This window comes from Ambystoma mexicanum, chromosome 2q (genome assembly GCF_040938575.1).
Source record: "Ambystoma mexicanum isolate Mex_15411 chromosome 2q, UKY_AmexF1_1, whole genome shotgun sequence".
Lineage (NCBI taxonomy): Eukaryota > Metazoa > Chordata > Amphibia > Caudata > Ambystomatidae > Ambystoma > Ambystoma mexicanum.
In genome coordinates this window covers 617,320,779-617,335,881 of record NC_090924.1, presented here as the reverse complement: position 1 = coordinate 617,335,881, position 15,103 = coordinate 617,320,779, and the positions used below count along the sequence as shown (strand labels likewise).

The following is a 15,103-nucleotide window of genomic DNA, read 5'->3' as shown; positions in this document are numbered from 1 at the left end:
CCATGATACATGTTATTGCTTTGACTGGTATTTTGGTGCTGTGGGGTGCATTTAAAGCCCCCAAACAGATGTCCCTTTCACATGAACAGAAACAAAAACGGCCTAGCTTTTGTTTTATTTTTCAAGTAAAGCTAAAGAGGCATGTGGAAAGGGCCATGCATACCTGTTATTACCAATGGACAAGCAGCATTTTAGTTTACAAAAGAAGGAGGAATCAAAGATCCCTGTCACATGGAAAACAAGATTTTTAACCATTGAAAACAAAAATGGTCTGCACACGTGTGTGCAAATAAAACAGCTTTAAAAAAGCAAAAGTGGTAAAAATATCACTGTTCACAGAAAAATGACAGGAAAACAAAACATGATGGGTTGACAAAAGCAATGTATACTATGTTTCACCTACAAAAATCCAGTGACATTTAAAGAGCCACTTTGTCTTCATGGAAAATGTCAGCCCAAGGCAGACTCTGTTTCTGGCTGTGGTCAAAACTTCACAAAGGAAATCTCCCACTTCCCACTTCCAGCCTGGATGTCCCATCTCCCATCTAATGACCACTCACAATTACCTTTCCTGCTGAAGGTGTCAAAAGCACAGTGATCTCCAGACCTGCTGGCTCTGGAAGCAGGGAATTCAAGGAAAGTCATCCTGGGCTGGACATGACTAAAAGGTGTGAAGGTTGGAGGCTGCAACTTCAAAGAGCAAACTACCAACTTCAGAGAGACTAATAAAAAAACCTCTGGTCACAGGCTGGCCCAGGGAGACAGATGGGTGTGTGGATGAAGTAGACCTCCCATTTGCTGAACATACAGATGTACAATTAATTTAAAAGGACTATTATCATTTAGGCCTTTTTCTCTGCCATCATAAGCCGGATTGATTTCATTTTTGTACCCTTTTTAATGTAATTTGTAAGCGATTTCGGGGATATAAAATGCATCTTCCTGTGACTCTATGAAGTGTATTGGCCGGTTAGACTAGGTTTCTGAGAGTTGGTGAGCGGGTGGAAAATGAAATTAGGGATATGCTCAATAACTTAAATATTCATTAGTGTTGTGCTTTTTATGGAAACAGCTGAAATGTGCCATATGGCCATGCTACATCATACAGATTTGGTGGTTGGCTTATCTAATTCTCCATGATTAGCTAAATCAGAACATATGTTTAGTATGGCAGTTGCTAGTAAAATCATGAAGTTGTGATACATAACACATTTTTGCCAAAAAGTTGAAAGTAGAAGAAAGGGGTGATTACAAATGGGAATTGCCATATGTTGCTCCAGACTCCTAAACCAATCCTGACTTGGAGGCAGGGTTGGGAGGAGCGAGAAGAGGTACTGTCCAATCCTGGTGGCAGGAATTATTGCAGGGTACTTCCCCAAGATGGTAAAATTGGTGATGTAATTCCTTCTATATAAGGGGGACTGCACTAGGACACGAAACTCACAAAAAACAAGGGAGACAAAAAAAGGAGAAAGACAGGAGGACAGAGAGAAGGCTGCTGAAACTTACCATCTGACAGCTGTAAGGAGACACCAGAGGAGATTGCGGCGATTGCGGAGAGTGCATCTGGGTGGAGCTGTCTATATCTAGGAAGGCCTCAAAGCTGACTGGGTCCTGTGGTGGAGAGCGGGAGGCCATCTATGAGAGGGGAGTGACCAGACCCCTGCCCTATCTTTCCAGTGTCCTGAGATGCAGCTGGCTTTCTTAAACCTTAAACAAAGGCTTGCTATGTACGTAGAACTGAGACCCGCAAAACAAAAAGGTGGGGGGAGTCTTCTTGCCTTGAATCCTTTACCTTTACAGTTGTTGGGGGTGGGGAGGGGGTGGAAATTTGTGTAGATCCATAGCCTATGTAACCAAAAATATAAATTTAATTAATTCACCATTTGGCAGAACACTACGGGGTGAATTGTGTTAAAATTCAAAATTAACAAAGCTCACTTCCCAGTGTGCGCAGAAAACTATAGCCTATAATTTAATTGGCCCCGGACTCTTTATGGTAGAGGGGTGTCTTTGTTCTTAAATCGGTCCAACCTTTTTATATACATATACCTTTTTATATACAGCTTCCCCAAGACAGGCCTTTCAGTAAGGGAGGGGGTCTGAAATCCAAAATATCCCAAAGCATTACCATTTTTCTGTCTGACTTCCCAACATAGACCAAAGCAAAGGAGGGTCTGAAAAACAAAGCGATAAATCACCCTGTGTTTATCTTAAGCTAAAAGTGTGGGCGAAATTATGAGTGCCATATGTATTTTTACCAATCTTGAAATCCTAATGCTACCCTTTTAAGCCTGCAGGAAAATCAAAATCGCACAACATTACCTAAGTGCCTTCTTTATTGATCAGTGTAATTATTTTGTGAAGTGCAATTTACAGAAAGGGAAGAATTGGGTCTGTGTTCTTTTTAATTCACTTTTGTGATTTATTTAGGCTGACAGAAGATTATTGTGTTGTCCACAAATAAAGTGGTGTATCTGATATTTCTGTGCTAATTTCTATTAATGTTAACTTAAATAAATAGAAATATATTTCCCGTACACCGGCCTGGTTCTTGGTTTATTGTTAGCTCTGGAGAGAGGGAACCAAGGGGCATGATGTGTGTCTGGGATAGGGCTACAAAAACGAATCTATTAAACAGTTTGTTGCATAACCACGTGAGTGGGGAGGGAAGGAACTTCCCGTATTGAGGGTGGCTTCTCAATAAACCGTGCAACCAGTCTAGGTATGTCTAAATATGGCCCGACATGCAGCCAGTTGGACATGTTTTCATTGTGGTATGGCATTTGTAATAGCAAGGCATTATATTAATTAAAGCATTAATGTTCCTGTGCATTATTGGTGACTTGCATGTATTGTATTTTTGGATTGGTGTTACTCTATAAAACAATTGCAAAAGTGTGCTGTATAATGCATCAAAACGCAATATTTGTATCTTTCTCCTATTGCAGTGTGCGGCATACCCCTGCAGCAGCACGTTCGTGCAGATTGCGCAAGCGTGGTAATCATACTGGCCCAGAGTGTGGCGCAAATCGTGATTTGTTGCTGAGTTTGGGGGGGGCTCAGCATGGTTCGCAGGGGGGCACATTTTGTGCTATGCCCCTGCCTGTGGGAGCACTGGGCCTTTGGGGAATCTGTCCCATTTCTCTACGGGCCAGACCATTGCTGGCCATAGCGTGCCATAACCACGACAGAATTCCACAGTCGTCATGGCTCCACAACTAGTTACCATCACTACAGTGATTTTGTACAATTCCACAAGTCCCCTCTGTCCAGCGACGTCTCATCTCAAAAATGTATTCCAGGACTTTCTCTACAGTATACGAAGTGCTCAGCTTCCTAAGTAAATATCAGAGATAGACAGAGAAGAATCCAGAAGGTTTGTGTTATAAAGAGGTCTGTGTGACTCACGAAGTTGGCAAACATAGAACTGTTTTATTAACAATTATCTAAAACAGAGAGTTACAATGATCATCAACGAACGCTCGTTCGATTTCTCTCAACTCATCTCATGAAAAAAACAAAGGTTTTATAGAAAAAATTCATCACTACTGACATCATTCTACGTGGCAAAATAAGAAAACCTGTTGGGGATATAATAAGCTGAAAGGAAACATCTAAGTATATCTTCTATATAGCCAGGGGTTGTTATTGGATCTCTAAGGTCAGGTGGACAACTAAGCCCATCCCAAGTGCAAGTCATCTTCCGTGTCATGAAAATATACAACGTCCTATTGGCTTTTTAAACTATCCATCCACCATCACTCCTGCGGTCTGTCATTCCATTAATATGGTTGAACTCGGCCTTGTATAGGTTCACTGTGCCTGAGAATAAAAGGGAGTGAATGCATGGCCTTATCTTCTGGTTTCAGTGTAGCCCGACACAAAGTCTATTTTTATCCGACTATGTGAGTGAACACCACGTTTTTAGCTCTTTCGTTGTTTTTAATACTATTAAATGAAGAAATCTTGGCACTTCTAGTGTTTTTCCATTACACCTCAAACAGAAGCTCTGCTTGTTTCTCACCTTCATGTAGCCTTTTGAATAGACACCCAGGCTCTCGGTGGCCCTGACTCTTGACACTGGACAAGCCAAGTCTTCCGAATCTTCCTTCGCGATTAGCTGTTTGATTCAACTGCGCCACACTTTCAGGGGTTCAAGTTTGCTAAAGTGAGTTGTGGAACATCCAGATTCTATACATTCCTTTATATATATACATTGGTGCGTCGCCTCCAGTCTATTCACTACATAGCCAGCATCATGATTACTTAACCTACTTGCATTACTGCGTCTGTACAATTGTAAAATGACTTTGCATTTTCTTCAGTGCTTCTTCACACATGCAATCTTCAACATGTTGCTTACTTCGATACTTTATCCTCAGATTGTATAAGGTCTATATACGTTCTTCATTGGCATCTTTTCTGGGTGCATCATCTCTGCTTCGCGTGACGTCACCAGTCTTCTCTTTCTCATTCTTTTCATACTTCTTCCGGAACTTCCTTCAGAAGACCGTTATTTCTTTATTTAGCTCCTCCTCTACATAAAAATATATACTTCAGGGCTCCAGTGACTCTTAAATGACATACTGAGAGATAACACCCACCGGCCAACATCATCCATTCAAGCTTAGGCCCCCAACTGACACATTCAAAACAATGGCGTACCAAGCACTCATCAACATTCTCCTGAGCTCAGCCACACACTTGCACTGACATTCCATCAGCATTAGTAGGTGGACAGCAGAACAAGACAGTCAGTCACTACAGTCTAGAGGCACAAGCTTAATTTGGGGAAATAGTGTGTCACATACAAGGGCCAATTCCAATAGTCCAAAAAGAACTTTAATTTTGCCAGAAAAACAAATTGTGCCCTCTCCTAGACCCCTTCTCCACCCCCCACTGCCTTAAGAATCATTATTTCATGTTCCCTTACCTCAGCCATAAAAAACAAAGACAAAAAAGCAGCCAAACTGCCATTCACTAAATGCTGTGAAATGGCCATTACGAGGTGGGCTGGTACTGACAAAACAACCATTCAGGGTTCATTACGCTAATTAAGGTTGCTACCCATTGAAAGTGTCCGCTTTTGTGGGCCACTGGCTGACAGCCAACCTAACAATGACCCCACAATATGCAATAAGGTTGTGTTAGGCAAGATTTGATGTAGTAACCCTGTGTGAGACTACCACCTTGTCCCCTTGGTATCGCAAACCCACCTATTAGTATAGGTCTGGAGTGACTGAGTAGCCAGACATATCTCAAGAGGGGTACATTTAAGCTCTAGAGCTTATTGAAATCCAAATAACACACTCAAGGTTTTTTAGTAAAATAATTATTTATTTATTTAACGGTCAATTTTAAATAAGCCTTCTTTAAAAAGTGCAATGTGCAACAATAAAAATACACTTCAAAATACTTTCTCAGAATCAAGTCAAGCAAGTAGATACTCTTTAGAGATGCTTCAAGCACACTTCCTACCCCTGAGGTGACTTCACTAACTAGGACAGTATTGGCATTTATATATCACATTTTGTACTTGGAAGAGTTCTGAGGTTGGCAAAGGGGAACAGTTAATGGAAGGAAAGGGGTTAACAGGTTCTCAGAGCATTTCAGCACTTTTAAATTCACAAAAGAAGTCTAGATTAAACATTTCCCAGCAATACTTAGTTAAACCATTGTACTACCTATGAGGGACAGTTAGAAGCAAAGGCAATGGGTTAGAAGAGTCTGCAGGGAGCCAGGACAGCCAAAGTCAATTTGAACAATGTCTATGGTGCTGAGGCACTGCTTTAGATAGCACAAAACTCTTGCACAAATATAGAGAGTTTGTACAAATCACTGTCGGGCCACAAGCTGTTAGGCCTGTGAGGGGTAGAGCTGAGATCAGCTCTGTAAAAAGGCAGCTACTGAAAGTCTAAAGTGAGATAATGCAAGCTACAGAAAAAAAGAGTTAAGTACCCCTTAGTCAGCACAGTACCTTAGGTCTGAAGAAGAGGATCCAGCTGGCTTCTGTCCTGGTTGCAGGGATGCAGATCCTGGGTTCCTGGGCCTCAGCCGTGGGGCCAAGAGTGAGGATGTCTGGAGGACTCCTGCACAGCAGGTCAGAGGCAGCTATGGGCTCTTTTCAGTTTAGCGGCACTTCACAGTTTCAGCTACCGGCAAATAGCACCACCACGATCTTGGACAATTGATGGGCTTCCTTCACTCCTTGAGTCCAGCACACTGGTGAGGTGACTCGAGCATGGGTCATCCTGCTTCGGGATGATCCTCAGGATCTTCCTGGAGTTCAGGTCCGGCTTAAAGACGTTGCCAGTTGGGGAAGGTCCTCCAGCAAAGTTTGTCTTGGGGGTTAGTTGGTCTCACCAACCCAAGGGAAGCAGTTGTCCGTTCCGGGGCTTCTCTAGTTGATTCAGAATTAGAGCATCAGCACTGCAGCAGGGCTTTATTGGGCAGTTCAACGGTCCAGGAGGATGCAGCAAGCTTCTCTACATGATTCCTTCGTCAGATGTTTCGTCCAGTGGTCGACTCTGCCTTCAGTCCAAGAAACCTCACCTTTTATGCAGGTTTCTCCCATTTATGCACAGCCTAGCTGTCACTCACACAGTTGGCCAATCATCACTGGGTGCATTCAAGTAACCAAGTTGACTAAGGACAGGGATTTTCGGGCACCTCCCTCGCTTCCTGCCCTGCCAGACACACTGGAGCCAGAGGCAGTTTTCCGTACTGAAGCCAACCAAAGGCAAAATGAACAAAAGGGTTAAACCTGGTTTGGCACACAGAGTAAAACCAAAGAACGACCTCACAAACAAGAAATGTCAAAAAAAGAAGAACAGGCTGTTTTGACACAATGGTCGCCCAGCCTGCAGTAAACACGCACAATGGTAGGAAAATTAAACCACTGCCACAAACCATTAAATGTAGTGAGTGTAACATAAAAAATGTTACAAGTGAAAGTAGGAAAAGGGGCTACTAAGAAACCCCCCCAGCACTCCACGTAAAATGAGGTGTGCTTGACCTACTTAGGAAAGAAGTAAGTTAAGTCAATTTCACTTTACTACTCTTGGGAAAAGTAGTTCACCCAAGAGAAGGTATTTAAACCATATGAGAAATCCAAACGACTTCTCTGGGACACTGCACTCATGGTGCGGTGTGTCAGAATACAAAAAGTAGATGCCTATGGAGTTTGTCAGACTCTACAAACAAAGAAACACAGAGTCTAAATTCGATAAAAAATAAATGAGAAAAAGGTCTCACTCACTCGAGGGTAGAAATTAAAAGTCCCAAAGTCCAGCAAAAGAGCTGGGGGTCTCTCAGGTTGAAGGGAATTAGCAGAAATGAGAATTCTCCCTAACAGCTTGTTTTGCAATTCGTTATATGCTCCACGCTTAGAGTGACAAGTAAATGCCAGGAGTGTGTTTACAGTTGCTGCCATCACCAAGACAATTAATTCCCAGAGGCTTATGGTGGTCATCAGAACATTGCGATCTCCTGCCTCTCTGGGGTTAGGCGTGAGTTTCCAGAGGAGTGAATGATCTTAGCCAGCAAACACTTCACACTGACTTCCCCACCAATTGGCGTTGTCCATTCCTCAAAGCCAACTCAACCTACACCCTCGAAGTGAGATATAAATACTTGCAGAGGACTGGCTCGGATGTTGCAGGAGCGCCGGCTTTTTCTGACCTCTGCAGAGTCTGGGCCCGGAAAGTAATGAATGTGTGGAGGAAGCGCTCACAATCCAAACCAACATAATACAAATGTTGAGAATCTATAACAAGGTCATTGCACTTCAATTCTCACGCCGCACATCACTCTTAACACAAACTAAACTTCCCCACCTACTCTCAAGCAGATGGCACACTACCATAGCAAAGGGCACTCGCAATTCGCTGCATGTTGTTTAGTTAACAAACTGACACTCAAAACTTCACATTAGCCGAAAACCCTAAAGTGACATGTTAATAATGTTTGTGCTTACTCCACCGCACAGCACTTTCATAACGTTGCAATAAAAATGCAACAGGATTTACAAGTCCAAGCTGGATATTGCAGAACGAATCCTGTAACTCATCCAAAAAAAACACAACTAAGGTGTGACCCTAAAAGTCATTACTGCGCATGGCAGTTCGAAAAATAAAATCGGAAATTCCTCGAAAACGTTAAAGCTAACATCTCTTTTTAATTATCACATTGCATCCACTGGTGTAACATTGCACATATCCTACTACCTCTTAAGATATGTATTCGTCCTAAAAGTCCATCATACACCATGACAGTAGAAAAGCACAGCGTCGAAACTTGTTAATGTTAACTTTCAAGACAATTAACCTGACTCTAGCAGACACGTCACATTCTAGGTAATTAATTGCCCTAGATGTCCATGCTGCGTCCCTCAAACCTGCAACATCCTCAAAAGGTTACATAATAGGTTCTTCCAATTCACTACATGTGAAATTCACAGCTCCCACCAAACGCCATCAATACCCTGGAAAACCACTTTCAAATGCCAGTAAAACACCAGATGACCTATCCCACTGCACTTGCTGTTCATTAAGCCACTAGTAGCCACTCATCCTCCGAAAAGGGCAGCTGCTCCAACTGCCTAGTCCTGTGCACTGCCATGCACAGCGTCGGCTGCTGGTGCCGTAACATCATGGAAGTTGCTTGACCTTGGCAAACAACAGCAACATTGTACGGTCCTTTCTTCACATGCTCTGAAGACGTCGGCCTCACCAACCTCACTTCTCAGAACCCCTATTCGATCAGAACTCTGGCAAGGCTTCCAGATGTCGCCAGGCCCTACTGTACTGATGATGACATCACCAGCCTGTGAGAGACCACTAAACTCAACAGAGCTCCTGGAAGACAACATCCACAACGGCTGATTCGCACCAGCGCCTCCGGGTATACAGGTGGGAAGTTATCCTGCTCGAAGCGCCAGCATTCCACCTCGGTTTAACACCAGCATGCACACCTCCTCACAGAGAGACCAGGGATAGCGCTCAAACTGTCCTCCGTTCAGGAAGCCAGTCCACTCACATGAGCTGTGCAGTGCCTGGAACAGCAACAATCCTCTCCGCCCTGGCTCTCTTTTGCTCACCCCCAGCCAAGGCAGACATCCTTAGCCCTCTCCAGGTGGGGCAGGCGACATTGGGCACACCTGGTGCTCCAATTTCCTCTGCACCTCGGTCTCTCCCAGGACCTCCCTTCTGTCAGAGACCTCTTCTGCTGGGAATACTTCTTGGCTGTTTCCTTTTTCGCCGAACAGGGTGGCCGCTTTCTTCTAACCTTGGCTCCTTCCAGCACCCCCTCTGCTATCAGCAGCCTTTTCCTAGCTGAACAGGCCCCTTGGGTAGGCTCTTGCAGACTTTTCTCATGCCCTAAGTGGTTGGTTCTCTCTTTTAGGATCAGTAGATTACCAATCTTCTTCCGGCACCCCCTGCAGCAGGATACTTAATCCTCTGTTCCTCTGTCCTAGGTCCTCCTCGCCTAGGTCCTGTTCCAAGACCAACTCGTCGCCACTGTTGTAAGGATGGATCCTGGAGACATCAAGTATGTTGATATAAAGTTTCTTTATTCATGTTACAGAAGGTAGGTAACTCGGGAACAGGGCTGAGCCCTGAAGGGGACACACTTGGTACCCACCACCCAGACTTAAATCTCCAACTGCCTTGGCTGGAACCTAGTTCACGCCTAACATTCCATGCACTCAAACAGCCTTTTCTCACTGACCTCATACACTCTGTGCATCCAGGGGATCGGCAGATAACAGTATGTGTCACTGCGAGGAAGCTGCAAGGTCTGGGAACAGTCTAGGGTGCCAAGATGTCTGTTGTCATGGGAAAGGATGTTAGTGTATCTACTATTGTTGCCAAGAGGTGCTGATTTCACTTTTTTATTAATTGCCCTATTAGGTCATCATCTGCAGAGAGATGGAATTGGAATATCATGTGTAATGCACTAGCCAACAGAGTAGGAGTAATGCACGTTGTTCGTTAGGTTTGTTAATGACGAGGGCCAGTCGGAGAATAGGGATTTGCATTTACTTAATTTCTGGAATCTATTGTAATTTTGTGGTTTTTGTCTATAAATAATGTAGTCTGATGTGGGCGGGTTGAGAGTTTTCAGCCTTTTGTTCACATGACCTGCCAGCTGACAATTACATTCATTATAGAGCTGTTTTTCTGCAATGTGTGCACCTCGTTATTGTTTCCTGGATTTTTTGGAGTCAAATAGCAGTTTACTGAAAAATGTCATTAGTCTCAGCAGAAACCATCACCTCCTGCTCAGACTAAAGCAACATAATTTATAAAGGTTTCCTGGAGTAGAAGCTATCAAATCTACTGTGAGTCCAGAATCAGGCCTCTTGCCTCATATCTGCATATCACATCTATTTTGAAGGATACAAACTAGTACCCATTAAGGGAAATGTCTCCCTTAAAGACCATGTGCACTAGACAACCACTGCATAGTTGTAGTATCCTATCAATCATCCAAATACCTGAAATTGAGCAACATAATTCGATTCCACATCCACCCGATTAGATATAAACTATTTGGTGTTAGAACTCTGCTCCACTCCACACCACACCCTTCTGGCTCTACTTATGAAACGTCCTATCACAATAATGCCTGTCCACCCATCTGCCCATCCATTCATTTGCCTATACACCATCCATCCCTCTAGGTGCGCATTTTCCAGAGCTGATCTGTCTGTCTATCTATTAATACATCTGCCTGTCCTTCCATCCATTCATCTGTCCATTCATCTACCCATCGATCCATCCAGACATACAAACATACGTTTGCCAATCCATCAATACATCATCCACCTGTCTTCCCAGCTATCCTTCTGCCTTCCGCACTCTATATTTATCCTCCCATCAATCCATCCATCTGCCCACCTGCCCATTTGCTCAACCATCCAACCATCTACCCGTTCGTCCACCCACCCTTCCATTCACCCATCTGCCCACCTATCCATCCACCCATGCATCGGCTAACCCATCCAGTGATCCAACTATCTGGCCACTCATCTATTCATCTATCTATCTACCCATGCACAATATATCTGTCTGTCCATCCATCCACTCATTCATCTGCCTATCCATCTATCAAGCCATATTTTTGTCTGGTGTCCATCCCTTCATTCATAAATGCATCCATCCGTTGAGCTAATCTGTCCAACCGTCTATCCAGCTGTCTATCTTTTTATCTAAGACAGATATGGAATGCTGATTATGGATATAATGTCACCTTTGTATTTCCTCTCCTCTTTGATATGGGTTGGATAGATGGTGGGAGAATAAATCAAGATTGACTTAATACTATGTTTCAGTTTTTCCTCCTCTTTCTTCTGCTAGCAGTGGGGAGAAGGAAGAGATGGATGGTGTGCATATGATGTGCTGATTGATAAGACGAATTACAGGATCAATGATACTTTGTTGTTAACCTGGACGGATCTGCCTATACACATGAAAGTTTTGGTTTTTGCAGGTGAATACCAGTAGTTTGGCTGAGATGGGTTTTTTTGTGGCATGACATTTCTTAGGTAAGGTCTAGGTGGTTTCCAAAAATCTCAAAAACCGAAGCAGACAATTTTGAGGTGTGTGTCAAAAGAGTGTTTTTGATGGGTCTGTGGAAAACAAATGCAAACAACTCATTTTAAAATATTATTTTCCTACATAAACATATGTATGTCTCTTCACCAAAGTTGGCATGAGTGCTCAAATGTGGCTATTGGTAAACCACCAGGAATATGTCCAGGCTTTCAGTAAATTAGACAAGCAATGAATAATGCACCATGTAAAATCATCTTCTCTGACACCATTCAAATTATGGAACAAATTAAAAGTGTTCAAACCGTTGGAAACCTTGAATACATATATACCTGTGATAAAAATCCTCCTGGAAACAAGCAGAGCGAAGTCCAAGCTGTTCAGGGACAAGACATTATAAAGGATAATGGCCCAAAAGTTTGCAGCTCCAAAGATCCCCCTGATTCGGCGAGACATTGCTTCTGACATGTTAGCCTACCGAGAGACAAAACAAGAGTTTCAGTGGACAACAACATTAAATGATGTTAGCAGACAAATCAAGATTAAATGATGGGATGCAGCAAATCAAAACTAATTCATGACTACGAGGTGCATTATATGATAACCACAAGCAGCACTGGCATTCCCTCAGTAAGAGATGCAAACTTGCAATACTGAGGACTAGGGATCAATTGCTCCCCAGACCTCTACGAATTCATTATATTGAGATCTGACCTAAACAGACTTCTCTGTGGGTAATACATTGTTTCTATTCTGGATGCCTGATTGCCTTAACTTTTTCATATACACCATTAACTATTTTTAAACCTCATCACGTGTATAGAATCTCAGTGACCACCCTAACAGAGTTTACTTTGACTTCGCCTGAGCTTAACTCTATCAGCACTATGGTGTCTTCGCCTGTTCGTCTTTGTTCCACTGATCATTTCCCAATGTATGTGGCCATGTCTGGTAGCTCCTAAGAGGTCTTCTTGCATTTTAACCATCATGCAGGGAGATTGAAAAGTTCCAAGGTACAAGGTAATTTTATAAAACCTTAAGAAATCCTAACTTTTCAACCACAAACGTCCTTGTTCTAACAAAATAGGGGTCACATCGCCAAGGGAACACATAACTAACTACTCACACCAAAATAAGTGTAAATGGTTTCATGAAACAAAAGTAAAAAATAAGGCTGTTGCATAGAAATGGGTTGAGAATGGTGGTAAAATGAAGATTCTTGGGCAATGTAGTCTTTGAATTTAGGATTTTAAATGAAGGACAGCAAACAAAAACACATTCAGAAAGCTCCAGATAGGAAGTTCTCCTGTTAGGCCACTCTAGCATTGAATCTTTATCACCTTTTCTGGGGACCAGGCCACTCCATTTCCCTCAGGAGTTAGGGGTTCCTCCCTTTAACAAGTGTCCCAAAACTCCTCCCCTTCACTGGGGCTCTCCTTATTTCTCTGCTACTTATTCCCCTCTTCCAGGGCCAAGCCCCCCCTCAGTTTTTTTACTCAGGATATGATGCAAGGCTCACTAATCCACACCTAACCTAGGGATATAGTGCCCTGCTCACTATTCCTCTCTTAACTGTGGCACATCTCTCTTCTCGATTCCAGTGGCTCTACTTGTCTCTTACAAATCCCCTCTTCTGGGGCCAAAGTTACTTTCTCTCTCGCTGCTTCTTGCCCATCCCTTCTTTTGGGTAAGGGCTCTCTTTCCTTTGGTCTCAAGGGGCTCTCCACCCCCTCACTGGAGCACACCCCTTGTCTGAGAATCAGGGGGCTCTTCCCTCCCTCCCCGGTCATACCCTCCTTCTGGTGTACTGGGGTTCTTCTCCATACTAAACAGAGCATACCCATCTTGTGGGGTTCAGGGGAGACCACTCCCTCTTACTGGTACAGACCCCACTTTTGGAGTTCAGCAGGGTTCTTCTCCCCCTCGCTGGAGTGCACCACATTTTTGTGTTTCAAGGGGGCCCTCTCTCCCTCACTGGTGCACACCCCTAATGGGGGGTTCAGGAGGCTCCTGTGCACCTCACTGAAGCAGAACCCTCCTCTTGGACTCAGGAAGCTCTTCTACCCCTCACTAAAGCACGCACCTCTTCTGTGGTTCCGTGGGCTGTTGTCTCCCTAACTGTAGCACACCCCTCTTCTGGGTTCAAGGGGCTCCTCTACTCTGATGCTCTTCTACCTCCTTCCAGCCCAAAATACAACTTTTCTTAGTCACCATTATGAAGACAACACCATTCTCCCATTGGTTGAGGCAAACATTTGAATTAATTACATTCCTATTGTGAAAAACCTGAGGGTGTCTCACTGTCTAGACCCTGGGGATCTCTTGCTCAGGTGGCCAGGGCATGGTCATCAGCTTTGGCTCCAGTCCCTGGGGGTGGCCTAGTGTGGGAGGATCACATGGGTGAGGGGTCCTCAGAGAGTGGGGTTGGGGTACCTTCTGGCAAGACATAGTATCCCCCCCTTTCACACCTTTAACCCATCCTACCAGGTGGGATATCTTGAGACTTTAACCCCCCCCACCTTTCCCTACATGAACACTTTCACAAAGACAGTGCACTCTGGGGAAAGACAGACTCACACCCGAGCATTATATTGGACATGTCCCACTAATTGGGTCAGGCAAAGTCAGGCACTTGACTTTAATCACATACATCTGATACCCATTAGCTCCCCCCTCACAGATAAAAAACAGAACATAGACACACAGTCTGGGCAAGGTGGAAAACGAGAAGTAGCAGAACTTCCGGGGTGAAGGTGAACCCACTGGAGCAGAACGAACGATCTACGGACGAGAAAAGGGTAGATAAACCCAGAAGATAGGTTGTTGCCTCCGAAGAGCCATGAAAGATACGTGGAGAAGGACAAATCCCAGACAAGAAGATTGTATTGTCTCTTAAGGATACCAGCGACCCTCCCGGGTGAACGACAGAGTTGGGGAGGCAAGGCCAAACCTGTGGTATTAACCTTGACTCGTGAATTAGAGTGTGCTCCCAAGAAAGGAAGGCGCACAGCCAGTGAGTTAGCAAAGAATATGAAAGGCCGGTTTGTGTTAAGGAAAGAATTGTAGTTGCAACAGTATATTTCACAATTGAAGGCTGTGCGCGTGCTGAGACGCAAAAGAAGGCAGAACTGTGGTGAAATTAAACTTACTGATAACTGTGAAGCCTGTGATATAGAGTGGCAAAGTGGTCTGGCGACAGGAAATAGCCCACTCGAAAGTCTCCGCAAACATGTGATGTCTTGTTATAAAGCAGCAAAGTTAACAAACTCTGAAATGCGCAATGGTCAAGATTAACCCCAGGGCAAAAGGGGAAGTTAAAAGGTGATTACTTTAAGATAAAGATTTCTATATTCATGTGTGCTTATGGTGCTAAACTACCAAGACCAACAGACACTGGGGCATGTAACACAAGAGTATGAGCTGAAGTAAAAGTTAAAGTGGTCCTGCAGAGGTTTATGGAAATGCCTTGCACATTCGAAAGTCTTCAACATCAGTGAAAGGCCCGAGCCGACTGATGGAGACCTGCAACATGAAGTAAGTTAGGG

At 43.8% G+C, this 15,103-nt stretch overlaps 1 protein-coding gene across 1 annotated transcript in view; it reads right to left on the bottom strand.

Annotated features, from left to right (window-relative positions):
- HHATL (hedgehog acyltransferase like) overlaps nt 1-15,103 on the bottom strand; it is a 360,457-nt gene that overhangs the window by 13,999 nt on the left and 331,355 nt on the right. The window contains exon 11 of the mRNA XM_069647763.1: nt 11,891-12,032. Within this exon, the coding sequence (XP_069503864.1) occupies nt 11,891-12,032 (142 nt within the window). The remainder of the gene's footprint in view (nt 1-11,890; nt 12,033-15,103) is intronic.